General features: G+C 47.0%; 1 protein-coding gene across 14 annotated transcripts; it reads left to right on the forward strand.

Moving 5' to 3' along the window:
• Nucleotides 1-5,476: 5,476 nt before the first annotated feature.
• Nucleotides 5,477-16,889, forward strand: IRX4 (iroquois homeobox 4; the record flags this gene model as incomplete). 14 transcript variants are annotated; one of them, XM_083825271.1, is made up of 7 exons in its annotated part: nucleotides 5,477-7,164; nucleotides 7,651-7,758; nucleotides 12,493-12,558; nucleotides 13,466-13,717; nucleotides 14,103-14,209; nucleotides 15,104-15,426; nucleotides 15,611-16,889. In XM_083825271.1, 5 exons carry the CDS (start codon nucleotides 12,514-12,516, stop codon nucleotides 16,360-16,362), a joined length of 1,479 nt encoding a protein of 492 aa, XP_083681397.1. In that variant the 3' UTR covers nucleotides 16,363-16,889. The 14 variants fall into 14 exon arrangements, with proteins under 14 accessions (XP_083681397.1, XP_083681406.1, XP_083681407.1 ...); XM_083825280.1 differs by having other exon boundaries at nucleotides 6,102-7,164; nucleotides 12,400-12,558; XM_083825281.1 differs by lacking the exon at nucleotides 5,477-7,164 and adding an exon at nucleotides 7,171-7,564 and having other exon boundaries at nucleotides 12,400-12,558.
• Nucleotides 16,890-25,633: the final 8,744 nt, after the last annotated feature.

Below are 25,633 nucleotides of genomic sequence, written 5' to 3' on the forward strand. Positions count from 1 at the left end.
AACGAGGGTTTTGTAAAAATCTCTGTGTCCATAGACACTGTCTCTGTCCTTAGGACTGATAGCTCTTCCTGGTATGAAATTGGATGCTGCAGAGAGGAGGAGGAGCGTTAACTGGAAAATATAGTGCAGATGAAACAGCATCTGATGACAAACATGACTACATTTCATATCTTGACTGCTCTTTTTGTAAACCTAAAAATTTCACATAAATTTTACATTTTCCTTTGTTAATCATATTTAACCATGCCTGACATGTATTTTCAATGAAATGATTCGACTTTCCAGACAAGTTATCCCAGGTCTACACAGCTTTAATCTGAAGCCAATATTCTGGCTTGTATTTTATTTCAGCTCTTCTATACTACTGCAGTTCAACCATTTCACTACAGGTAAAGAAATTAGAGAGAGAGAGGGAGACTTTTAATTCAAAGATTTATTGATTTTCCAAAAAAAAAATAAAATAAAATAAAGGAGGGAAAAGGGGAGGGAATACAGGAATGTCCTACGGTTTCTCAGAATTTATGGAGATACTATGTAATCATAAATCTATGTGCTCCTTTATTAGACAAACAGCCCTTCTGAGATAAACAACCTAGCTACTCAGAAAAAAATAAAAAATAAAAAATGAAAAAATAAAAAAAAATCTTTTGACTGCAAAGTCCTCGGAAGATAAAAGCTTTTAAATGCTTGTGAGCGGTGGGTTAGAGTAATTGGTGGAACAAATATTTAATAGAAAGTTCAGGCTTTTTTATACGGAATTGATTTGAATCTGGCTGCAGGTCACAGGTGATAATTTTGTAGATGTGAGTCTGTTCTGAACATTATGGGTATTTGCCCATCAAAATAAACCTATCAAACTGTCTTCTACAGTGTGCAGCCTCTGATTAGAAGTGTCATGGTTAGACTATTGCCCTTCTTCAACACAGACAAATCCTGGGTCTTACTGATGTTTTTAGCCTCATATGATATTATATTATACATTAAATGTATTTTTTAAATAGCTATCATATAATACATGTATTTTCAGTGATTGTATTCTTGCAGCTATAATCCACTGTGGATCCTTCTGCTTTTCAGTGACCCTCTCACCTTCAGGGTACAGAATTATTTCGTGGGGCGATAAAATATTATTATTTTTTTATTATTGTTTTATGATTATCATTATTATGATTATGATAGAACATCAATATTAAATGCTCAAAATTTTTTATGATGTTTATGATTTTGAATGACCAAGGAAAAGAAGTAGAAAGGATAAAGATGCATTTCTCTCTGTAGTATTATTGTCATTTTTTACCATCTCAGCTTAACATATTTTAAACAGAGAGAAAATTTTAAGTCACTCTTAATTAAATAGAGAAAATTATCAGTGAGTATTGAAACTAGGTAGCTGTTGGAAAAAAAAGTAATTAGCCTTCTATAGCATATTTTTAGTTTCCTCTTAGAATACAGTCTCTTCATACAGAGCAGACAATTCTCTGCATCCTTCCCGTTTGTGTACACAGATAAGGATGTACATGTACATGTGTGGCTAATTCTAGTTCAATTATTTCTAAACTTTCTGCACTGAGGAATAGAGTGTATGGGGTTAAATTATTTCTCATCGGTGAATATTTATAATAAGCAACCATTTTGCAAAGCTTAGAAATTAACCCTTATATCTGTAGTATGATGACTATGGATCTACAATCTGCTTACATGGCCTGGGTGCAATTACAACCATGGCTATAGATTGCAAAAGGAAGGGAAGCTCAGAACAGAGCAGCACTGCCTAAAAAAAAAAAAAAAAAAGGACTGGTAGTGACATTTCAGCTTCCCCGTATTTCTTTATTTCTTAACACTTTCCTGCTGTTGAATCATGCTGATTTATTAAATCATCTAGCAAATCAGAAAATTGTGATGGTTTAAACACTTGTCTTTTAAAACAGTCTTTGCAGCTCATATACTACAGGTCAAATATTATTCACAGAGTGGGATCCTACTGAGCATTATCTTGCATACCACCTCAGACTACTGCCCACAAAAGCTGAAGGCATGCTGTGGTTGTTTGAGATGCTCAGCACCTTGTAAAGCCACGCATGTTCAAGTTAGCATGGTTAGTCCAAAAAGAGTAGGGGGGAAAAAAAAGGAGAGAAAGAGAGAGAGAGAGAAAGAAAGAAAGAGAGAGAGAGAGAACGAGAGAGAAAGAAAGAAAGAGGGAGAGAGAGGGAGAGAGAGAGAGAAAGAGAAAGAAAGAAAGAAGGAAGGAAAGAAGGAAAGAAAGAGAAAAGGAAAGAAGGAAGGAAGGAAGGAAGGAAGGAAGGAAGGAAGGAAGGAAGGAAGGAAGGAAGGAAGGAAGGAAGGAAGGAAGGAAGGAGGGAGGGAAGAGGAAGGAAGGAAGGAAGGAAGGAAGGAAAGCAAGCCCATAATGGGCCCATAATTAGATTGGACAGGTATGCAATTAAGTAAGTTAAGTAAAACACTGCAGTGCAAAATTCATGTTCTATTTGTTCTATTAAACTCAATAAAAAACAAATGCCTACTGGATTTAACAAAGATAGATTTAATCCCAAAACCTGAACTATTTAAACAAACCAGTTAAATTTCAGTATAATATGTCTAAATGTATGTTTTATCAAGCCACTTTTATGTTTTGCTGGCTCCTTTATCTTGTGTCAACCAAAAATTCATAATACCAATTTTGACTGAAGGCTGGCTTTAATTACAATTTCTTTTACAGGTCTCAACTGCTTTTTGTATCCTGGGAAATGAGAGCAGTTCTTTCTACCATAGTCGAAAGAAAATGAAAAGGTTGGTAAATGTATAATAATTTTAACTGATTCATTGATCTGAATACTTTTAAAGTAATACAGTAAGTATTTCTGTCACACTTTGAAGTTAAGCTTAGAGCTCAGTTACATCCCTTAGGGTTATTTTATAGCCATTAAGAATGTGTACCTTTTATCTGGTGCCTTCAATTAATTGAATTTCAAAAATATTCTCAAATGTTTTTAGAAAATCATTTAGTTCCTGGAGGACATTCCTGTGTGATTTATTGTTACAGTAATTAAAAGCAGTGAGTATTACACTGGTCACTGTTGGAACTCCTGTCTGCCTTTGGCTATATTTTGGTTTAAGTTAAAACATATAGTGTACTTGAGAGACTTGTGAAGGAAGGCAAGAAAAAAAATTAATTCTTTTCAGATTGCTTCAGAATTTTGGCACACTTAGAAATAACCTCTTAGAGTGATCACAGTGATATTTACATGATAATTATATGCAAGCACAATTAAGCTTCTATATTAAACAATTAAATAATGCTTTTCCTGCTATGGTAAATTATTCCTGACTACCCATATTAATATTCTGTAGTTCTAATCGGTGCCATAAATAATTTTCAGTTTTACACATTCTGCTCTGAAGCAATTATTAAGAGCTCTTAGGAAGAGTTAAAACAGCTAATGAAAATAATTAGCAGGAAAAAAAAAAAATGTTGGTTCATCCTGCATGGAAAGATAACCCTAAGCGCAAACTACAAATGCTTCTTTAATTGCATCATTGTTTTCTGAGGCGTACACAGTTCTTTTCTGTAATCTCTTCCGTGCAAGGAGTGATCGCCCGCGAGTAACATTTTATGGAACTACTTGTGCATGGGAAGATCTCTAGGATCAGACCCACGGCCCACTTCTCTTTAGTTGTGTAACATGAAGGAAGGACCCAGCTCCTGCCCTGCTTCCCTGGAGCTCCACCTCGGCAGCACTGCTCACCTGAGCAAGGGCTGCAGGCTCCCTCCCTGCTCAGTGCAAGAAGGAGAACTTGGTCCTACTGACTCACCCAGTATCTTCTGCCTTCTCAGGGTCTCCAGTGTCCTTCGGTGTGGCTAAGCTTTTAAGCGATGAAAACGAAGCTCCCCTCCTAACTAAAAGATAATCCTCTCCAGCCATCCGTATATCAAGTACACTAAGACAGCCTTAACTACTTTTCTAACCACACCAACATTTTTTTTCTACCGCAGAATAGCTGTCTTCTCAAAACCATGAGTTCACGAGTAGAATTGTAGTAACGCTTAGAAAATTGTTGAAAAATAATTAGAAGCGTATATATTTATGGCCTATTAGAAGCGTATATATTTATGGCCTACAAAAGAGTCAGATGACCAGACCAAGTCTGAAAATAGATGCCTTTTATCAGCATGGGTACATATTTACGAATAAAAGTGTAGTTGTACAGATTCTGACCAATGCAGGTCAGTGCCAGATAAACATTTCACATACAAATGTACTGCAGTCATGGTTCACAGTAATAACCTCCCCTTTTAATAATCCATCCCTTTTACACTGAAGTGCCTAAAGGTTTTCTAATGTGTATCAGTCTTTTGAACATCATATAATCAATTTAATGCAAGAAAAGGAAAAGAAATGTACCTGTACAGATCCTTGCACATTAAGATAAACCTTGCTGTGCTGAGGGAAGAAAAACAAATGAGGACAAAAACAGTTTCAATGAAAATATGATTTTTCTCCATGTATTTACTACATTCTGAATTGCTTTGGATTTTTGTGTGTGTGTGAAATTATTCTAGTTATGTAGATTATCTGGGAGGTTTCATGATTAAGCTAATGTTTTTCTAAGACTTTCATGAGTTATGAAACAAGCAGTAGTATATTATTCCTTGACTGGGTGTGATTTAATAACCTCAACAGTAAAATAAAGGCCAAAAAAGTAAGAGATCAAGCTAGTGTTTTCTCTTATCTGATCTCTTAGAAAGTAGGTCTTCAAAGAACAGCCACTGTGCTGCTGGAATTGACGCTGGCAATTAAATATTTGATATTCCCTTTCTGAATGGAAGTACATAGTGCTATCACCAGTGCTGTTTGTCTAATGACATGGAAAATTAAGGTTTTTAACCACTTGCTATCGTTTAGTGATGGCCTTTTCACAACAGAGAGGGCATTGATCTAGCTACAGAAATGGAAAAGAATGTTTAAGAATGCCAGGATAGACAATCCCAACTCCATTTAGACTATGAAAAGAGCACCTTTTAACAGTTTAAACATTAAAACAATTGGAAACTCAGCATTAAAAGAGAAAGGGAGAAAGAGAAGCTGTAATAACATCATGAACAACATAAAAAAATCTACAAATGCCCTTTGCGCCACCAGCCCTGGTCTGTGATTTTTTGACTGTTCCCCTAAAGCTTTTGCTTTGGTTGCAAGCACCTTCTGTGATTTATTGGTAGCCAGTGTCCCCTCAGTAGATGTGTCCTTCAGGTCGCTATGGTTGACTTACATGAACATCCAGTGGGAACTCAGCTTTACTTGGCTGGGTCACCCTCCTCCTGCCTGGGTAGGCCGGTCTTTCTCATAAAGCCATCCTGCCTAGCGGTGCAAGGTGGAATTGATCGGGATGGAAATGGGCAGCAATTTCTGAGGTGTGCAGGTCGACATAAGCAAAAATGAAAAGACAAGAGTCTGCTCACTTCCTCTCACCACCCCTGGCACGGTAAAAAGATTGCACCCGTGCAACGGAGGTTGATGTATTCCTTAAGATACCTGTTAGCTCACTGCTCCGGGTGGTAGGTGTTAATGAGATAAATGACTTTCTGAACATTGCCTCCTGCCCTTGAACACCTTCAGAGGGGCAGTGGGAAGGGGCAGCACCCAACAGCCGCAGATGTCCCCCCAGCCGCCCCGCTCTGCACCCGTGGGGCACCCCCGACGCCGGCACCGCTCCCGGCCCTGTCACCATTTTGTGGGATGTCACTACGGGCTCGGGCCGGCGGGCGGCTGGAAGGGGTCTCACGGAGAGGGGCGGAGGAGCCCGGGCCAGCCCCGACGGGACGGTCGTCCGGCGGGGGAGGAAGGGATGCCCCGGATCCGCTGGAGACGGCGCCTGCAACCCCTGGGCTGCCGGCTGGTCTGTGGAGGGCTGGAGGGTCCCAGAGGCCGGCCAGGAAGCGGAGCGGTGCCCGGTGCCCCGTTCCCCTGATCCCCCGTCCCCCGTCTCGGCCGGCCCCGGGCGGGCAACCCCGGCGTCCCCGCCGCCGCGGGTTAGCTCCCGGCTTTAACATGCAAAGGTCCGCTGCGTGATTGGCTTTCTGCTTGCGAGCGTGGATGGGGAAGAAGGCGCACGTTGTCTTTCTCCGTGCGGTTTCCCCGCCTTGGAAGCCGCAAGGGCAATCCGAGGAGGGAGAAAGGGGAAAGAGAAGAGGGTTTCCCAGTCTCAACATCCATCAGATTTCCCCTGTCATTGCACTACAAGGTGCAACGTGTGTCGAACATTACGAGCATGGGGCCATGCAAATGACACAGGCATGAAAGAGCCCTGGCAAGAATAAATCTGTCGATGTACAGATGTTCCCTATTAACGTTATTGTTCAGCCTTGGTGGTTACGGTGGGAAGGCACCGGCTCAAAAATCCCCGCTGCCACCCCACCTCTCCCGAGCCTTTCTCCCCACACCTCTTTGTCTTCGCTTAATTAGGTAGGCTATAATATTCTCCTTTTCTCCTCCTCCGTCTTATTGAGACGTCTGCCCGGGCTTATGCCTTTAAAGAGAAACGATATCGATCCCTCCTCCCCCTTCTGTCAATCCCGATTTGTCCCTTTTCGCGCTGCACAAACAATTAAGCCAAGAAAGTCGCGGCCGCGCCGCAAAACTTAGCGCACGACCGGCCCCCGGAGGGGGCTGCACGGGGCGGGCGGCGGCGGACACCGGGGAGGGTTTGGGGGGGGTCTCAGCCCGGGCCCGGAGAACTCCGCAGCAGAGAGGGGTGGCAGCCGGACCGACGGACGGACGGAGAGCAGCAGCAGGAGCAAGCGCTCCTGCTCCCGACCCGCCTGCGGCTGTCGCCCCTCCGGGGGAAGCCCCCGGTGACCAGGCAGACCCCTCCGGCTGCCCCCGGGCCGGGGGGCGACGGCGGGGCCGGCCCCGGGGCTGCGGGGGCGCTGCGGGACGCGGGTCCCCGGAGCCGTGGGGGCCGCGCTGCGCCCCCCCGCGCCCCCTCCGTCTAGCAGAGCCCCGGCAAGCGCGGCGGAGCCCGGGTCCGTCGCGCCGAGCCCCGGCTATGCCCAAAAGTAAGGCCAATAGGTGGCCAGGTGCGGGGACGCGGAGGTTGGCGCCTGCGTCCGAGCCCACCTCCGGCAACGGGAGGGAGACAAAGACGGCGGGAGAGGCAGAGTTGCCCGTAAGTTTAGCGCCAGCGCAGCCTTGAGCCGCGGAGATAAATGGGAGCTCGGAGGTGCGCGCACTTAATCACGGCGCCGGCTGCCTTCCAGCGCGTGCAACCCGCCGATCATTAGGTTAAATGGAGGACATTCGTGTCCTTCCCGAATCGATGCAATTATTGTTGGCAACGAGGACAGCAATTGGAGTGGCAGCGCTAATTTTACTAACCTGCTATTAATTATGGTGTCCCCCACGCCCCAGACGGCGTTTATAACCCGAGGAGGCAAGCAGTGCTGGCTGCTGCTGTTTTAAAAGGAAAAGTTGGAACCCGAGCGTCTGGTCGTGTTGGAAAGTGTTAATCAGCAGGAAAGAGTGTGATCAGTGGAGCTATTCACTTGAACGTCACTCTAGTACAGGGGGTTAGTGAAGTGATTGTGGCGCCTGGGGACCGAAGGCACTGTGCCACTCCAGTCAGGTATTATACACTGAGAAATGTCTACATTAGTTCTCCGTAGCTCCCTGCGAAGTGAGCCAGCGCAGACAAGAGGAGAGAAGCCCTGCCATGGCACAGCTCTCGCTACGAGGTTTTAGCCGAAGCCTGTTGTGATCGCAGGTAAAAAAAAAAAAAAAAAAAAAATCTCCTTGTTTTGGTAGTGATGCTTGTGTGTGTGTGTGTGTGTCTGTCTCTACGGAAGCGAGGAGGAGGGGGGGCGGTGGGGTTTATTTTTTTCCCCCCTTCGGAGCCTGCTCTAGCAGCAAGGCAGCTGAAAACGAACTGCTGGAGGGAAGAGAAACTATCTGTGATGAATCATTTGGCTTTGTGCAATCTTTACCTAGGAGAGAGGGCAAATGCAATTTAATATATGTGTTATTTCTTGGGAAGGGGGTGTGGATATGATATTCAGCGAGCGCTAAGGTAAGGTACCGAGTCAAACTTTCTGGATTTTAAGACAAACTTTGAAGGGAATAGGGTTTGACCTTGCACGTAGGAAAGTTTTCTCTTCGCACAGAAGTACGCTCAAGCTGTCCGCTGCCAGGCAGCTCGAAGGTGGTGGCGTTTGAGTGCCTACGAGTCTCCGGCGCTTGGGGTGCAGGAGCTGGAAAGGGAAGCCTCGGAAAATCTCTGCTTGGCTAGGGACAGCGTAATTGTGTGCTGTGCACCGGGCAGGTAAACGTGGATGTGCGGCAGGGTCCATCTAGCCCCACAGCGGCTGCCCAGGTCGCAGCATTTGCTCCTTCTCTTGCTGAAAAGTTTTGGGGAGTGAGAGTGAGCGCGTGTGTGCGTGTTGGCTCTAGTCCTTCAGTGCAAAAAGTTAATAAATACAAAGAACAGACTGAGCATGTGAGGCCTTTCTGCTTTAATCTAGATTGTTTGCCAAGAGGATTGAAGACTACAAAATGAAAGCATTCAAACGGATAGCTTGGAACAACCGCTTTTACACGCAGTTGTAATCTGCGTAAATTAATTAGCGGCGCCTTCTTATGCAACTGTTTTGTCATCATAGTTGTGCTGATCACAAGCCATTAGGTGGGATTGTGCAGGTAGGCACCACCGGCTCGCTGCCCCCCGATTTGCAGTGCAGTGTAGGCAATCACACTTCAGGTGGGCTCTAAAAACACATCGCGCCTACTGGCGATACCGCCTTCCTGGGAGCTAATCTTCTTGAAAATGTTGCAGGCTGCCCTCGGTTCCATGTCAGATCCCAAATGGGCAACGTGTAGAGCTTCACGGCGTTTGTCAGACAGTGTCAAGGTTGCTTTAAATCTTTAACGTGAAAACAAAGCAAACTCGACTGAAAGCGCCTGCAGAAGTCTGTTTAGCTCATAAGCAAATTCTGTCGCTGAAATATTTCCAGGAGTGGCAATAACCCCTTGGAACGAGGAGGTGATGAAAATGCAGATAGCAAAACTGTAGCTGCATTAACTGCCTCTAGATCATGTCCCTGAAGACGTCCATCAAAGCGTTAGTCCTGACGCGGTTCTCTGTTTTACCTGCTGTGGCCTGTTCCAGTATCACAGCGTTTCCTTCTAGTTTTGTGTTTTTATGATAAAACTTGCATGAACGTTGGCTCCAGCTTCCCGGGGAAGAAGCACGTAACCCTGGAAGATGTACTTAGTTTGGCTTTGGTGCGAAAATATCTGCTTTTCTGGGTGCACAGGCTGACTCTTACGAGAGGGAAACCCTGCAGCGCTCCATATTGATTGCCATGGCTTTTACTTTCTCAAACTTTGGAGAAAGCACGGTGTGTGTATCTTTCTGGTGTGCTGTTGACTCTTTTGTACGGGAAAGGGGCTTTGACAAGGAACAATTTTTATTGCATAGCAAAGGCTTGCATTTTCCAAGTGCTTAAGGATATAGCCCACAGCATTAAGCGTCTTTACTTGGATTTGAACAGTGTTACGTTGTTTATGTGCAAGAACCACAAAGGTTATTTTAAATCATTGTGGGGCTTATTGCGTGTTTGTGCTCTGGCACCAAAAATTCAAGATAAAATATAACTCTGTTGGGTTTCTTATCAACAAAGGGCCATTATTTGTAGATTGCAAGTGAAACAAGCCATGAACGCCGTAGGAAGATGTAATGTCAATGTTTAAATATTAAGGGGGGTTGGTGGTGGTGGTTTGTTTTTTGTTGTTAGTGGTGGTGGTGGGTTTTTGTTTAGTGTTTTAATGACTGCTTTCTAGGGAATACAGATTGGAACTGGCACAAAGCAGACCGGGGGTAAAGTAATAGAGCAGGCAAGCTGCAAAGAAAAATGAAAAATAATTATCATGATTAATCCAGGAAAGTTCGGTGCAAAAACGGGCACCAGAGTATTTGCATGGGGCAGGGCAATGAAAGACAACTGTGATATATAAATAGACAAGAACTATAAATATTGAATTTCACCTTGTATTTTAAAGTTTAATAGACTCATCTAAATATCAAAACCCGTAGTGTTGTGCGGGCCACTGCAGAGTTGACATCTGCAGTAGTATCAAAAGAAGGGCGGGGGGGGAACACAACGGGACGTTTCCCAAACTGAAGCCTGCAAAACTGCGAGGCAGTTCTCTAGCTCTCTCGGCTAATTATAGTGCTTCACCCTGAGCCACTCTTGAGATAAGCGCAACTGTTTTCTTCCCTAGCACCGGTGAGTTATACTCCAGGGCTTAAATAAACAACCCCTAGAGTAATCAGCACAGGAGGCAGAGTGAGCAGTACCCAACACTGCAGGCAGACCATTGTGTAAACACCGGGTGTCTTTTCTTCCAAAACAATGCAAGAGCCCGGCAGCACGATGCACAGAAGGAAGCTGCTCGTAAATAGTAACTAAAACTACCATTATATTCTGGCAGCACCGGGTCGCAGAAGGAATAAAGAAGCGTTTCTGTAACAGAAACCCAATGGCTAAGTTATTAATATTCCCGGGAAGAATAAATTAGCAGTTCAGGTGAGAGAAGGATAAGCATTTTCTTCCCCCCCCCCCCCCCCCCCGCCCAAAATCAATACGGAATTCAAACCCGATTATTAATGTCATTTGATTCCCACTCTTCACACGTTTCACCCGGCTACAGATAGCGAGCAGTCACGATAATTTGCATGTACTGTATCTGATATCTTTTATTTGCAAACACTCTGAAGCGCTATAAAGCGCCGCTTGCTGTAGTCTAACTCAATCCGAGAACTAGTATTTTCATCTGTAAATTAAAGCAATTACGCAGCAGATATTATATTATGTGTACTGTGGTCTCCAGATAGTCATCAATCACCCTCAATCGAGCTGTCAGTGTGGGCAGATTCGTTTCTGGGAGGCAGTCTTCCAGCTGGGGAGAAGAAGAGAACATCATCATTAATTAGAGTGTGACCCTGGGGCTATTCACATGTCTGAACCCAGGAATCTCTCTGAGCAAGTCTGCACACCGTGGAGCAGCGCTCAGCCGCAGCTCAGCCCCGTCCTCCGCTTCCTCTGCCCGCCGTCGGGGTGAGAGGGGCTGCCTGGACCCCCCCGACGGCCGCCTCCGCGGGGCGGCAGCAAGGAGCCTGCCCCTGTTGGGGGCTCCGTCTGGTCAGGGAGGGGGGCACGGCCCCCACAAACGGCCACGTCCGGGAAAGGAAAGGAAGGGGAGCGGCGCGGGAGAGACGCCCGCCCCATCGGTTCTGCTCGGGGGTCCCGCTGCGCCCCGAGGGTGCTGCCCCGGACCCCACCGCCAAGGGCCCTGAGGGAAGCTCCGCGTTGCTGGGAACCACCGGCAGAGAGGTGTTTGCTCCCCGGTGGGAAGCAGCACTCGGCACATCGGGGCACCGGCCCCCCCGATGTAACACCCCCCTCCCAACCGTGCCCAGTTGGGAGCACGCAGGCAGGCTGGATGCGGCCCTCAGCGAAGGGCTGGCTTTTCCAGCGGAGGTTTGCGACGGCACCCGAGTCGTTTTAACGTGAAAAGTCACGTCCTTCAATCACTCGCCGGAATACGCTCGTAGGGTTTTCTACCTGTAATCACACGTCGGGAATAAAAGCTGGAAAAGAAACGCGGGATTGCATGTCATGTGCTTTATTGTCAGTGTTAGCGCTAATTTTAACTGTTGATTAAATCTTAAATGAAGACTCAGTCGTGTGTCCCTTCATATGTCTTGTTTGTAATTGAGACTAATTATTACTGTGGGGTGGGAAGAAGCAGCTGCTCATTAATTAATTTCTAATTAAAAGTGCTTACCAGCCCTTCAGTGACGAAGGAGGTTGGGGGAAGAAATCTTGGCTGATAGGACATTGATTCTTCAGGTTGAAACCATTCATTTCCTTCCCACAGAAATATATAGATATGTTGCGAACCAGCATAGCTGGTGCTGGAGAGCTTTCCCAACTTTCGCTCCTGTTAGGCAGACTGAGAGAGTTGCTAGAGAGTCTGTTTTCCACGCCGGCTCAAAGGCTCCCGAAAATGAATGTTAAACTTCCAGGCAGGGTAATTTGAATAGGTTTTACGTGACGTCAGAGGTTCGGCTCGTGTAAAACAACGTGCTTCTGACGTGGTGTGTTTGTTCTACTTTTCGTTCCTCCTTTTTTCTCCTCCTTTCCCTTTCCGTGGGTGCAAAATATGTGTTTATGCCGTCACGTTTGCCAGCCTCGCAGCCCTCACGTAACAACTATTTCTGTGTCGCAGCTGTAGAGGGGAACGTGCTAAAATTACTATACGTCTTCTTTTGTTCTGTAGTTTAAAAAAAAAAGTTCAAAAAATCATGTAAATAAATTAAATGTGGTTTTCTGCTTCGTCCTATAAGCATCTAGGGACCTGTGGTTACCAATCAATTGGTACAGTAGAGCAGAGCAAGGCTGCAATAGCGTGCAGATCAGACGTCTCGCCTTGTTTCTAGATAACTGGGAGCCTCTGTACCATGTCATATCCTCAGTTTGGCTACCCTTACTCCTCTGCACCCCAGGTAAGACTTTTGCCTACAAACGTTAATTGATTGAATTTCAGTCATTATTGATCACTTCCGTTCAGTGCTAAAAGCTGCAGCGATCCTTTCTAGCATGCGAGAGCGTGAAATCAGTTACTCACTCAGCATGCCTGGGTGATGCCTAAGTTATATCTTGTGCCCGTGTTTTGCAACGGGGAGGCACACTCGGGATTTAGGGTCTTTCGGGGTGATAACGATGTGTGTGGGAGGATTACAGAGATGAGATAGGTGAGAAGGGGAGCAAAAGATCCCCCAGCCCCCACCCCCTCCCTCCCCCGAGCGCTTCTTTTTATCTTTTCCGATTAAATCCACAGTTTACCAATTAAACACGAAAGTACCGAGGGCTGAACTGCAGTAACATAATGGGGTATTCTAAAACAGCACGTTAATAACAGGTGCGTGTATGGCCGGTACAAATCTGCAGTCAAAATAAATATGCATGAGTGATTTAGAGAGAAAAAAAAAAAAGGTTTAAAAACGCAAATGGGAAGTATTGTGCCGCAAAAGGGGAAAAGCGGCGGAAACCCTGTCTTGTCAGAGCACACCGGGAAAGTTGGACTTTAAACGCAAAGGGCTGGAGCAATGCATTACGGCAGATTAAACGCCTACAGGCACGGGGCGTTTGTTTGCTGGTGGTGTGTTTTTTCTTATTATTATTGTTTTTTATTTTAACTGATAAAGTACTCGCACCTCTGTTTTAACGTTTTAACCCCCAAAGCAAAACACGCGAGGGGGGGAGGAGGGGGGAGATGGGGGGAGGAGGGGGGAGATGGGGGGGGGGGGAAGTGGGGGGCGACACCCCAAAGCCGCACCCGTGGCGATCAAAGTTAGTTTCAGGTGCCGAAGTTTGCCTCCCCGCCCTGAGCGCGCCTCTCTCTCCCCCCAGTTCCTGATGAGCACCAACTCCCTGACGACCTGCTGCGAGTCCGGCGGCCGGACGCTGGCCGAGACGGGGGCGGCCGCCTCCGCGCAGACCCCGGTCTATTGTCCTGTGTACGAGAGCCGCCTGCTCGCCACCGCCCGCCACGAGCTCAACTCCGCCGCCGCCCTGGGGGTCTACGGCGGCCCCTACGCCGGCCCCCAGGGCTATGGAAACTACGTGACCTACGGCACCGAGGCTCCCGCTTTCTACTCCCTGGTAAGCACCCCCACACACACACCCCACCCCCGGTTCCACCGCCCCCCGCCCGCATCCCCGCCGCATCCCCGGTTCCGCCGCCGCCCCCCGGGCCCGGCGATGCCGAGGCGATGAGGTTGAGGAGCCGGCCAGGACGATGGCTGCGGCCCCCCCCCCCCCCGCTGGTAGTCACCAGGGCGCTCTTCCCAGCCAGCCCTTACGTCCCCCTCCCCTCTTATTCCCCCCTCCCGCATCGCAACACTGTCCCGAGTTCACGTCCCCACGGACCCCGCCGCTCCGGGGGGGGCCCCGGGCCGGGCCGGGCCGTGCCGGGGGGAAGTGTCCCCCTCCCCGAGAGCCGGGGGTCGGCGGGGGCTGAGGGCGGCGGCGCGGCGTCTCTTTGCAGAACAGTTTGGAGGCGAAGGACGGCGGCGGCTCTGCGCATGCGGGCATCGCCCCGGCGACTGCCTACTACCCCTACGATCACACCCTCAGCCAGTACCAGTACGACAGGTAAGGGCAGCCCCGGCCACCCTCCGCGACCCCCCCCCCAGCATCCCGTGCCCGGACCTCAGCCTCGGCTCAGCGGCTGCTCCCCGACGGTCCCCGAAGGGTCCCCGCCGGCCGCCCCCTTCCCCGCCGCTCAGCCTCCGCACGTGGTCCGGCGGCGGGGAGGGTGCGGACCCCTCCGACGCCCCCTCCTTCAGTTTGCTCCCGTATGGAGTCAGGAGTAGGCGGCCGGCCGGCCCTGCTGCCTTTATCAGCTTTAACAGGGCGCAGAAGGCGCTCAGACGCCGGTGCAACCTCTGAGGCGCCGGTGACCTTTGCTGGAGGATGTGCATTAAATATTCAGTTGCAGTCCGGTGTCATTTGCGTTAGGTTTATATATATATATATTTACAATTTCAGGAACAAAAGAGTAGGGGAGATTACTAATGAAAGGAGTAAGAGGAAATGTATTTCTATTAACAGTTACACCCTGGGGTCACCCAGATGTATTCTGTTTGGGGAGGACTGAGCAAACAACAGGAAAGCAGGATTTCTGGGCGTTTGCGAGCCACTAGGATTTTCCTGCTGCCCGAAAGGTTGACATTGACTTTGCCGCGAATAAAGGCAGGCACTTCCTTCCCTCCTTCCCCGCAAACGAAACGCCGCGGCGTAGCGGGGGTTTGCACCGCCCGGTGACCGGTGCTGGCTGAACGAGCCCTCCGTCCTCCTCCTTCCTCGGCCGGGCCTCCCCTGGAAGCTGAGCTGTCCTCACCCGCTTGTCCTGTCCTCGGTCCTGCCGCCCCCACCGCGTATCAGAGCCGGGGCCCGGGGAGCCCCCGCCCCGCAGGGGGGCGTCAGGCGGGTCGCCGGGGGGCGAGGGCGCCGGGTCACGCTGGGGGTGCTCGGCTGTGCCCGCAGGTACGGCGGGATGGACGGCGGGACGCGGCGGAAAAACGCCACCCGGGAGACCACCAGCACGCTGAAGGCCTGGCTGCAGGAGCACCGCAAGAACCCCTACCCCACCAAGGGCGAGAAGATCATGCTGGCCATCATCACCAAGATGACCCTCACCCAGGTCTCCACCTGGTTCGCCAACGCCCGCCGGCGGCTCAAGAAAGAGAACAAGATGACCTGGCCTCCGCGGAACAAGTGCTCGGACGAGAAGCGGCCCTACGAGGAAGAGGAGGAGGAGGAGGAGGGCTCGCAGGAAGACGCGATGATGAAGAACGAGAAAGCCGAGGGTACCCTGCTAGGAAGGGGCACTTAGCGGCGCGGCCGCGGGGGGTCGGCCGCCAGCTGGCCCCGGGGGGGGCCTCGCCCCCTTGGCCTCGGGCCTCGCTGGCGGGGGCGCCCGCGGGGCGGCGCGGCGCCTCCAGTGACCGCGTGTCTTGTTTTTGCCGTCCCTTCCCCCCACCCCTCCCGCAGAGCCCACGGGCAAGGAGGAGAAGGAGCTGGAGCTCAGCGACCTGGAGGACTTGGACGCCGCCGAGTCGGAGAGCTCCGAGTGCGAGATGAGGCGGCCCTTCCCGCACCCGCTGCCGCACCCGCACCCGCTGCCGGGCGGCGGACACCCGCCCCGCGCCGCCGAGCCCCCCGCCAAGCTGCCGCTGCCGACCGCCGTCGACGAAGAGGAGGAGGAGGAGGCGGAGAGGGCCCGCAGCTGCCTTAAGCCGGCGGCCGAGGAGTGCGAGGCGGCCCTGCTCGGCGCCAGGCCCCGCGGCTGCGAGCCCAAAATGTGCTTCCCGCAGGGACAGCAGCTGCTGGAGGCGAAGCCCAGGATTTGGTCCCTGGCGCAGACCGCCACCTCCCTCAACCAGGCCGAGTACCCCTCATGCATGCTGAAGCGGCAGGGGGGCTCGGCCGCCGCTGCCGTCTCCACCCCGGTCAATGTCATCGACAGGCACCAGGATTCACCGGTCACCAACCTCAGGAACTGGGTGGACGGGGTGTTTCACGACCCCCTGTTCAGGCACAGTACTTTGAACCAAGCCTTGAGCAACACCACAGTGTCCTGGGCTACCACCAAAGGAGCCATTCTGGAAACGGGCGCCTTGGGACGCTCGGTAGGCAACGGCGCCAACGTGCTCAAGGGGCAGCTGTCAAACCTGGCCCACCACGACTCGAGCAAGGAGTTTATTGCGTTTCCCAAAGCAGGAAGCAAAATGTTTTGCTCTTAACGGCCCCACCGAGGGGCAAAGAACTTCCCTGCACTGGAAGAGTCAGCTACACTGAAAAGAGACTTGTGAAGAGTTTAAATATAAAACTTTTTCTTTCCTTTTTTCTTCTTTTTAACAACAGAAACGAGGATTTAAAGTTCAGTTTGCTCAGTTCAAAGGACAGACGGCTCACTGCTCTTCTGAAGAATTAATTTCTCCTGGCTGCGACTTTAAGGGATCAATGTCGTGAAAGTTATTTAATTCCATGTCCAAAAGCACGTACTATAGTGTAGACCTACTTACAAAGTTTACATCCGAAAGTTTACAAATGAGAAATTTTAATTCAGATTTAATTTAAGGCATGCCGATATTAGTTATAAAGACTTTTTGAGAGTTTTTCCTCCTAATTTCCTTGTTAGCATATAATTCACAAACAGCACTTCTACTAAGTTTACACCTACTGCACAAATTTATCTTGACAACAAAAAAAAAAGAGAAATATGTTAAAAGGTATGTTCACTCAAATAAATTGTCTGTTTCAGAGGTAACAAGCGTCGTGGCCTTTTGCATTGCACGAACAAACATATTCCAGGTTTCCAAATTCCCTCTTCGGCTCGTTTTAAGGGCCGGCACCGGGCTGTCATAAGTGGGAAGGGGCTCGGCTGCTCCCCGTGGCGTCCGCGGGCCTTCCGCAGACCCTTCCCTGCTGCCGAGGAGGCCCGTGGCCGTGCGTTTGGCGAGTGCGGCAACGGGCACCCGGACAGTACCGAGAAAAGGGCGGCGGCGCTGCCCAAGGGGCCGGAGGCGCCGGCCGGCCTCAGGTGTCCCCGCGGCTGCCCGGCGGGGCGCGGCGGGGCGAGGCCATCGGCCGCTCCGGCTGCGGGCGGGGGCTCCCCCAAACCGGCCTGGCTCTGCCGCGGCGCCTCCTCCTCGGCACGCGGAGCCATTGATTCACGTGGAAAATTTGATCTTTTAAACAACCGCTTTAGCTTTCCAGCTCTTCTGCCAGTATGGGGAATCGCTGATCCGCCATGAATATTTCAGCACTTCAGGACAGATGCTTTACCGTTTTGACATTAAATAGAGTGCAGCCAACAAAAAGAGAGAGAGAGAGCGCGCTCGACGTGTGATTCAGGAGCACTCGCAGCCAATTTACCATTTAGATAACAGGCGTTTAAAACATTTCCCTTACTCTTCCCCGGAAAGGGAACAAAGTTTTCCTGATCCCCAGACCGGGAGAGGGGGGAGAACTGCCGGAAAAGCAGCTGCCAGGCAGTAACAGCCCCCGGTTTACCCAGACCGGGCCAGATCCCTGGGCTCCCGCCCCCGGCGCTGCGGCGGAAAAAAGAAAGTGCCCGAAGGACCGAGCTGACACCGGACAAGCAGAAGAGCCTTTCTGTCCTCACCCAACCCCCTTCTGTCTGAAATAAATGATAAATGAGAATGCAACCCGGGGGATATGCACATATATATTAAAGGCGACGATAAATGCAACCGAGGCAGTACCCAGACAAAATATAACATCCTCCAGCCAGCAAAGTTTCTAGCGAGACCTGTTAGTGCAAGGACTGAATAAAGGAATCCGGGTGCGGAGATCAGATCAAGCCCTTCCCCTCTCTGCGAGCAGCCGTAATTGGATTGTATCCAGTCATATTCCCTGTCATTGTATTGACTTTCGCTCTCTTGGATGATATTATCGAGATCACTGAACCCCTCTGCTGATCTGGCTGTCAAAAGGCTCAGACAGGAGCCCCCGGCCTGGAAAACGTGCATCAGCCAAGATAATTTGAAGTGAAATTTTCATTTTGACAGTAAACCCCTCAATTTCTAAAGGCTCTGCACCCGGAGAGCTCGGTGGCAGGAGGAGGCTTTACAGAAAGCCACGTCTTAAACTGAAAAGGGCAAAAGAACTCGAATTAGTTGTAATAGATAAAAGGGCAAAAATAAAGAGTCAAGGGTACTTGACAGTAATAGCGAAAGTGGAGTCTCCGGGGAGCCGCGATCTCAGCTCAAGGCTGGGCCGGCAGGAATTTTAATGCAGCCGGGGCGGCCGGCGAGCTTTGCCTCTGAAACCCTTTAGACAAAGCAAATTATTTTCAGCCCAACTTAAGGAGGTGGGGATGAAGGAGGCAAGGAAGAGGAAAGGGAGGAAAGGCGAGTAGTCAGGCTGCCCTCAAGCCTTTGGTGGAGGCAAGCGGGACGGGGGGTAAAGGCTGCGTGCCGTGTTGGGGGGGGGGGGGGGGGGGGGGGAGAAGGGGGGATTCAAAGCCGAGAAATTCAGGGAGGTTTGCGTGGATGCAAGAACCGGGTGGGGTTGCACCGGGTTTCCCGTTGGGTTTCAACATGGCAAGTGCGGCAAGCAGAGAGAGATGAATGGCGAGGGCTCCAAAAGTCGGAGGCAGGTGGAGCCGCCGCACAGAGCTCAGGGACGCGCTGCCCCTTCCCGGGACGAGGAGGGGGCTGCTCCGCTGCGGAGCCAAAGACCTAGCTCGGCCCGCAAAGTGCCGGACTTTTGCGGAGTGCTGAGCAGGGCACGCAGCTCGAGGGCTGGCATTTTACAAGTGATTCATACCTGTAACACACTAGCAGTTGTAAGTCACTACCGAGCGGCGTCGGCGTGGTCAGTAATGAGATTTGGTCAGCTTGTGATTTGGGAGGCAACGCCTCCCCCCCCAGGACTTAAGATGACAAAACTGTGGGCAACACACAGGCACACTGAAACATCAGAAGCCAAGATAAAATCGGACCAAAGCTTTATCTCTTCATTTTCTTATCACTGTCATTATAAAACAAGTTTGAGTTAGTTTTTTGTCTATTATATAACAAGACCAGATCCCTCTGGACTACGGACCGGCCGAGTATTAAATGTAGAAGATAGGGCTGTGCGTGTATGCATGAACTCATACACACGGAAACATTACTTATGTGAGAGGAGTCTGTAGAAATCGTGGGGGATTGCTTTGGTACAGGAACCTTATCTATAGATCAGCCGTCAAATACAGTGATCTCTCAAAATGTTTTTAAAAGTATGAACAAAAGAGTATGAGAAATTAATTTTGCCATTTGACTCAGTAACACAAGCCAAAGATAAGGTTCAGCTGCTTTAGAGGAGGCTACAGGGCTGAAAGGGAAAGACATGCAGCTCGTATGGCTGTACAAAGCAGAAATAAAAAGGCAGGCTGAGAAAGAAAGAGAGGAAAAAAATCGTAGAGAAACGGCTTGAAACTGAGAGATTCTAAATCATTCAGCCATGGCAAATTCAAACACACAAAGGAGGGGATGCTAAATTAACAGTGCTTTTTACATAGAGCCCAAATAAAACTGTAATCAGCGACGCGTTACTTTTCATTAAGCGAGTTTGACAGCAGCATATTCAGCCTCGACAAGGGAACAGGAGCGAAGAAATATACGGCTCTCCCAGCCCGAGTCATAAGATAATTCCTTAAGCTCCATTAACAACTCTTAGCCGGAGGAAATGGGCTCCCTGAAAACATCTCCAAATCTAAAAGCTTTATCGACCCCTCAAACCTCTGCTGATGGTTCTATTTAAAAAAAAAAAAAGAAAGAAAAGAAAAAAAAAAAAAAGAAAAAAAACTTAGAGGCGAGACGTCCAGCAAGGTAATAGACTTTGACACAACACCTTCTTAACTAGAGAGAGAGAGGCAGGGAAAACGAGACCTTAAATGATATTTAAAAGGCAGCCAATTAAGATTTAAAATGATTGTCTCCTGAGATTATGCATGCAATTTATGTCATCTACTTTTTTTCCCAGGCATGCATGCAAAATTGCAATGGGACATGCTGCCTGTTCCTTAAATAAATAAATAAATAATAATAATAGTAGTAGTACTAGTAGTAGAAATTAACAATCTGTTACTATCTCACATAACTGTAAATGCTAATTTAGGAAAAGGCTGGTGTTTAAGTTCTACCTGATTGTAGAACACCTTGCAACAGCCAACTTGTGTATAGGTGCCTAATTAAAAGGCAGCTAAGGTGACGTCCATTTTCTATTAATGTTTGAGAAGAGTTTTCTTTTTATCCTGAATTCATATTGGGCTGTTAAATTTGTGTGATCAATTCACCATTACACGACCCAGTGTAAGAGCTCCTTCCCATCAGCTACATAAAGAGAGTGTATAAGAAGACTTTATCTTGGCAAGAGTTTGAACATTATGCATTTTAAAGATATAATAGTTCAGAAAGAGACTCTGACTTAGTACAGTCTTTTTGATATACGTTTACCTTTTCCATTTAAATCTGACCTTCAAATAATGTGTGTGAGAAAGTGTATTCAGTTAAATGCCAAGAAAAGAGTTAATGCTCATGTTGTTTCATTTCATGCAGAAAACTTGGCAAATGTGAGAAAGGACTATAAGTCATTGATTTTGTGAAGGATCAGAAACTGTTTCAGTAAGTTTGACTTGTGGATGAATGGGGAGAAAAATAGTATTTCAGCCATCACTAAGTTTTGGCCAGAGTTTAGGCCCTCCCTTAGATGAAGTTAGTACAGTGTGATGAGCTTGAATCTGAGTACTCTGTCTCTTGAGGTTTGTGTGTGTCTTTGCACATGAAAAAGTGAAGAATGGAGGGACGTTAATAGTGAAATTACAAATTTCAATTTGTCTGATAAAAAGTGTAATACTTGTACTTCCTTTTCAAGAGGAATCTATATTTTTATGGAATAGGTAATGGTGAAAACACACATCCTGGAAGTGTGACATCTGGTATCAATTCCTTCTTTGTCTGAGGATGTTTTAACTCACATTTAATGTCAAAGAGGCTGTTAAGTGTTTAGGACTTGTGAGAAGGATTCCCTTCATGCTCCTTGTGAAGTTGCATCACTGCAGAAAATAATTCCAGATTTGTAGTCCCCCAAGATGCAGTTTTAATGTATTCATTCATTATGTAGGTCTGGGTGTATTTTAATACACAAGGAGTGAGCCTTCCATACCATATAACTATCTAGCAAATTCTTCACTTGGCTGAGAACCTGAAGATACATTCCACATAGCCTGAAGAAGAAAGAGAAGAGGAAACACCTGGGGGCGACTCAAAAGCAAAAGATGAAAATTGCTTCCCAGTGTACCCCCACCCTACTGAGAAATGGACTGGGGCTGTGGAGGAAAGAAATAAGCCTCCATACAACCTAGAGAATGTGTGTATGGTAACAAGCCCCACTGGTATTCTTTCCACAGTGGGGAACATAGTCTGGGAATGAAAACTGCATTTGACCTACTTACAAGGCTCAAGTGTTATTATATGTCCATCCCAGTTTAAGGAAAGAATGAAAATGAAGGAAATATCTTGAAGGAAATAATTCTCTTAACATTCCTTTTTGCTCATATAAATACTTGATAAATATTTTTGTACCGATGTGGCTGGACACAAATGAGAGCAAAAAATCCTTCCTCTTCTCAGTTTTACCTCTATTGTCTTTCTCCAAATCAGTATATCATTATTTACATTGTGAAACAGATATATTTTAGTTGCAGTTGGCAAGTATTTTGTCATTGGTATCCATGGAATAATAATCAGGCCGTTTCTTAAAGAATATCTCAGAATTCAATTCTGAAATACTGCCAAGGATGATGGAAATGGAACTGAGGAAACACCTCCCTCCAACATTATTTCTTTAATTCATTTGATATCTATGGAATATTAAAAGCAAAAAATAAAAAAAAATAAAATACTTGAGATCTCATCGAATCCTTTCCACCATGTATTTTATTATGAAACAGTATTAATTGCTGTGAACATAAAACTCTTGCTAGAAAATAAAACAAAGCTAAATAATAAAATTAATGCTTAAAATTAAAGCTCTGTTCTTATGACTGTAGATCTGCTACGTCAAAGACTGGTATATCTTCTAAAGCTTTGTTCTATATCATGGTATCTCTTGACACTGGGGTTCAGAGACTTGTAATATTCTGGCAAGTTATTCAGAGTGAGTCACATTGCCCTAAGTCTGAAGGCGTTCAGCTAACCAGCTCTGTTCACTACATTAGTACTTTGGTAGTACTTTTGCCAGAGAGAAAATTATTGGAAAGATAAGATAGTGCCCAGGGAAAATCTAAAGGGGAACATCCCCAGGGTACCAAAAGTGGAAAAAAAAAAGGTGGGGAATGCTCGGGAATCCTTTGTGAGTGGGATTTTTCTTCCTCCCTTCCTGGAAATGGGAATGATGACCAGACAGGCCCTTACATAGGGTGTATAAGCCACAACATAATGTTTTTCATTCTGGACTGGTTAGGTCACAGCACACAAACAAGTGATGGTATTGACAGTGATGACATAAAAGCCAGACCTGATGACATCATTTGTTGGTAGCCATGTGAATGTAACATTTTAATTTTGAGGCTTCATGCCTTTGGGTTGCCCTCATTCTGAACATACTATCATCTCACTGACTTGATGCAAATGACTGACAGTACATTGAACAGAGGAAGTAGAATCTGTTTCTGTTGCTGCAAGTAAAGGTGGCAGATAACTTTTAGTCCAAAGTCACATCTGTGACCAAGTACAGAATAAGTGTTTTGTTGTTGTTGTTTCTTTGTTTGTCTTATTTACCACAAAATCACAAGCGGTGAAACAGTGACTGGTGCCCACAGTTTAATTCTTTGGTTTCAGCCTTCATCAAGAAACAAGTGAGAAGCTTCTCACTCAGAGGAGTAAGCTCATAATCTTACAGGAAAATGTAAACTATATCTGAACCAACCTGGACAGATATATAACTAGTTTACCAAAAGTCTGGAATACTGTAGCTGAAATAAATAATAACTAAAAAAAATCCATGCTGATTTTGCTGACTCTGTGCCAGGTGGGGAAGTCCCATCATGACAGAAGACTCACCAGAAAAAAAGGAGCAGGGGTAGGCAGGTTTTTGTGACAGGGAAACAAGCTCTATTGACTCCACTTGTTGGCCCAGTACTGGTTTCTGCCTTCATTTACACTAGATTCAGTCAGCTATAACTCAGGTTAACTTCATTAGAGAAATCCCTGTGCATGAAGCTGACTGAAGTAAAATCCCTGCCAACCCAGCTGCTGCACGTAAACCTGGGAGTCTGCAGCGATCACAAAATACTTAAAGGAATCTCACACTATGTAAGTGTTTTCACTTAAGGATTTTAGGCCCATAAATGGCACACCTTATCAAAGTAGGCCAGTTCAAGTTATGTTACTTCTATATTAAATTGAAGCAAGTGGAATCAACAAATGTGAAGGCCAAAAGTCAGATTCTCAAACTTATTACTGGGTTTACCTTCAAACATTTCTGCTAAGCCTCTCTTTTTTCATAGTAACACAGGAGAGAGAAACATCAAGGGTAGTTTTCTTTTCATTCTTTCATGTGGAGGAATGCAAGGCGTCTGTTGGTTGACAGATCTGTGAAGGATAGGATATTTGCTATTTTCCAATCTGCTGTCACACAACCTAGTCAGTAGAAAGTCTTCAGACACAAGTCTTTGCTATGCATGAATCTTTGCTGCTGCTCTTCCTTGGCCTGAATTTCTTCTTTGCCAGAAGGAGTGATGAAAGAGAAAGAAAAGCAAGGTAAGAAGAAATGTCCTTCACTTAAACCAAGGATCACAAATGCAAGCCCATGCCTACCACCATAGACTGAAGGCATTGTCGTTACTGGGCTGAATTCTGTAATTGTAGCAACTGAGTAATAGAAAGGTAGCCTGGGAACAACCAGAACACCTCCATTCTACTCATTTTGTAACATAAAGCATTGTCAAAGACCTTAGAATAAAACTTTCTAAATAAAATGAAGGACCTAAGGAACTTAAATCATAATATACTTCAAAATAAATAGATAGATAGATAGATAGATAGATAGATAGATAGATAGATAAACCCCAAAAGATAGATAGGGACAGTTTTGCAAATGCATTGAAGAATAAGGAACTCATCATAAGGAAATACTAAGGTGATTCTGAGCAATGAGTCAAGGCATGTTCTATAGTAAAAGTAAAAGCCAAACAAAAGCAGACAAACACCAAATCATGACCCCAAATTATGCAGGTAGTTTACATTGAATTCATGAGCAAGATGCGCAAACCAAACCTGAATTTTCCCCTAGTACACAAGGTCCCACCTTTTCCTGTTCCAGATCTCTGTTACAAAAGAGGGAAGGGGAGGGGAGGGGGAGGGAGGGGGTAATCCAGGTAAATTGTATTACAATATCAGTCCAGAAACCTGAGTCACAAATCGTGGAGAAATCAGTGCCTTCACTCCCTTTCCTTTCAGTTCAGCGTCCCACCAGGATTCTTTGAGCTGAATTTGAGTGTGCTATTCTGTCCTCCAGAGCTGATCTCCCAGCTGACTACACCTAAATCAATACCCCAACTCTTCACAAGCAAATATCACCAAACTCTTCAGAACCCAATTTCAAGCCTAGATCTTGACGACTGGAGAGTCTTGGTACACCTGAGTGTGAGGGATTCATGGGGAGGGGACAATGCAGTGTGGCTTGAAGTCTTCTCAGTGTGGTTCCCAAAGCTGCTAGAGAAGGGATGTGGTCACTCTTGATCAGCTGCAAGTAGCTGCTGAAGTCTTTCTCCCTCTAATCCCAGCAGAAACGTAGATAATGTCAGAGTGGACTGGGGATGCTTTCTTTTATGAGGCATCAGTCACAGGAGAGTGGTGAAATGCAATGTTCTATTCATGAAGAACATGTTCTCAAATTTGATACAAAATCAGCTGAGTACAGGAAGAAATTCTGCAGATCAGGAAATAACAGCAGCATGTTATTTCCCAGTGACTGGCTGCTGTCTCAAGCTATGTATACGACAGAGCCACAGAGGTACAGATGAAGAAGGATTCCTACAAAGATAGCTGCACAGATTCATCTTTTTGGGCATACCTCGTTTCAGCTTTTATGCCCCTTGGGTTGTTACTTTTAAGCAGCTGGGACTTTAGATGGCTGGGAGAATGTGTTGGGAAGTATCGTTACAAGACCCTGATGCCTGCTGTCACAGAGGTAGCTGACTGGTAGACTGATAACTACAAATAGGACAATGTTAAGAAGAGGATGTAAGAAAGTGTTTTATTTTCATTCCATTGCTTTTAACTACCATAAATTCTTCAGGCACCAAGATGTAAAAAGACAAGGTTCTCAGCCTCCATCATCACTTATCCTGATTAATGCTCTGCCAGAAGGAAGTAATATATTAATTGTTAGTGATCTGGAAAAGGATAAGTCCCTGACTTTGCATATGTTACCAAACTCAATCAGTTTATGTTGTGTTAAAGGCATGCTTTGGCACAGCTGACACAAGTGAGATTTCCT

The sequence above is a fragment of the Anser anser genome (genome assembly GCF_964211835.1).
Source record: "Anser anser genome assembly, chromosome: 2".
NCBI lineage: Eukaryota > Metazoa > Chordata > Aves > Anseriformes > Anatidae > Anser > Anser anser.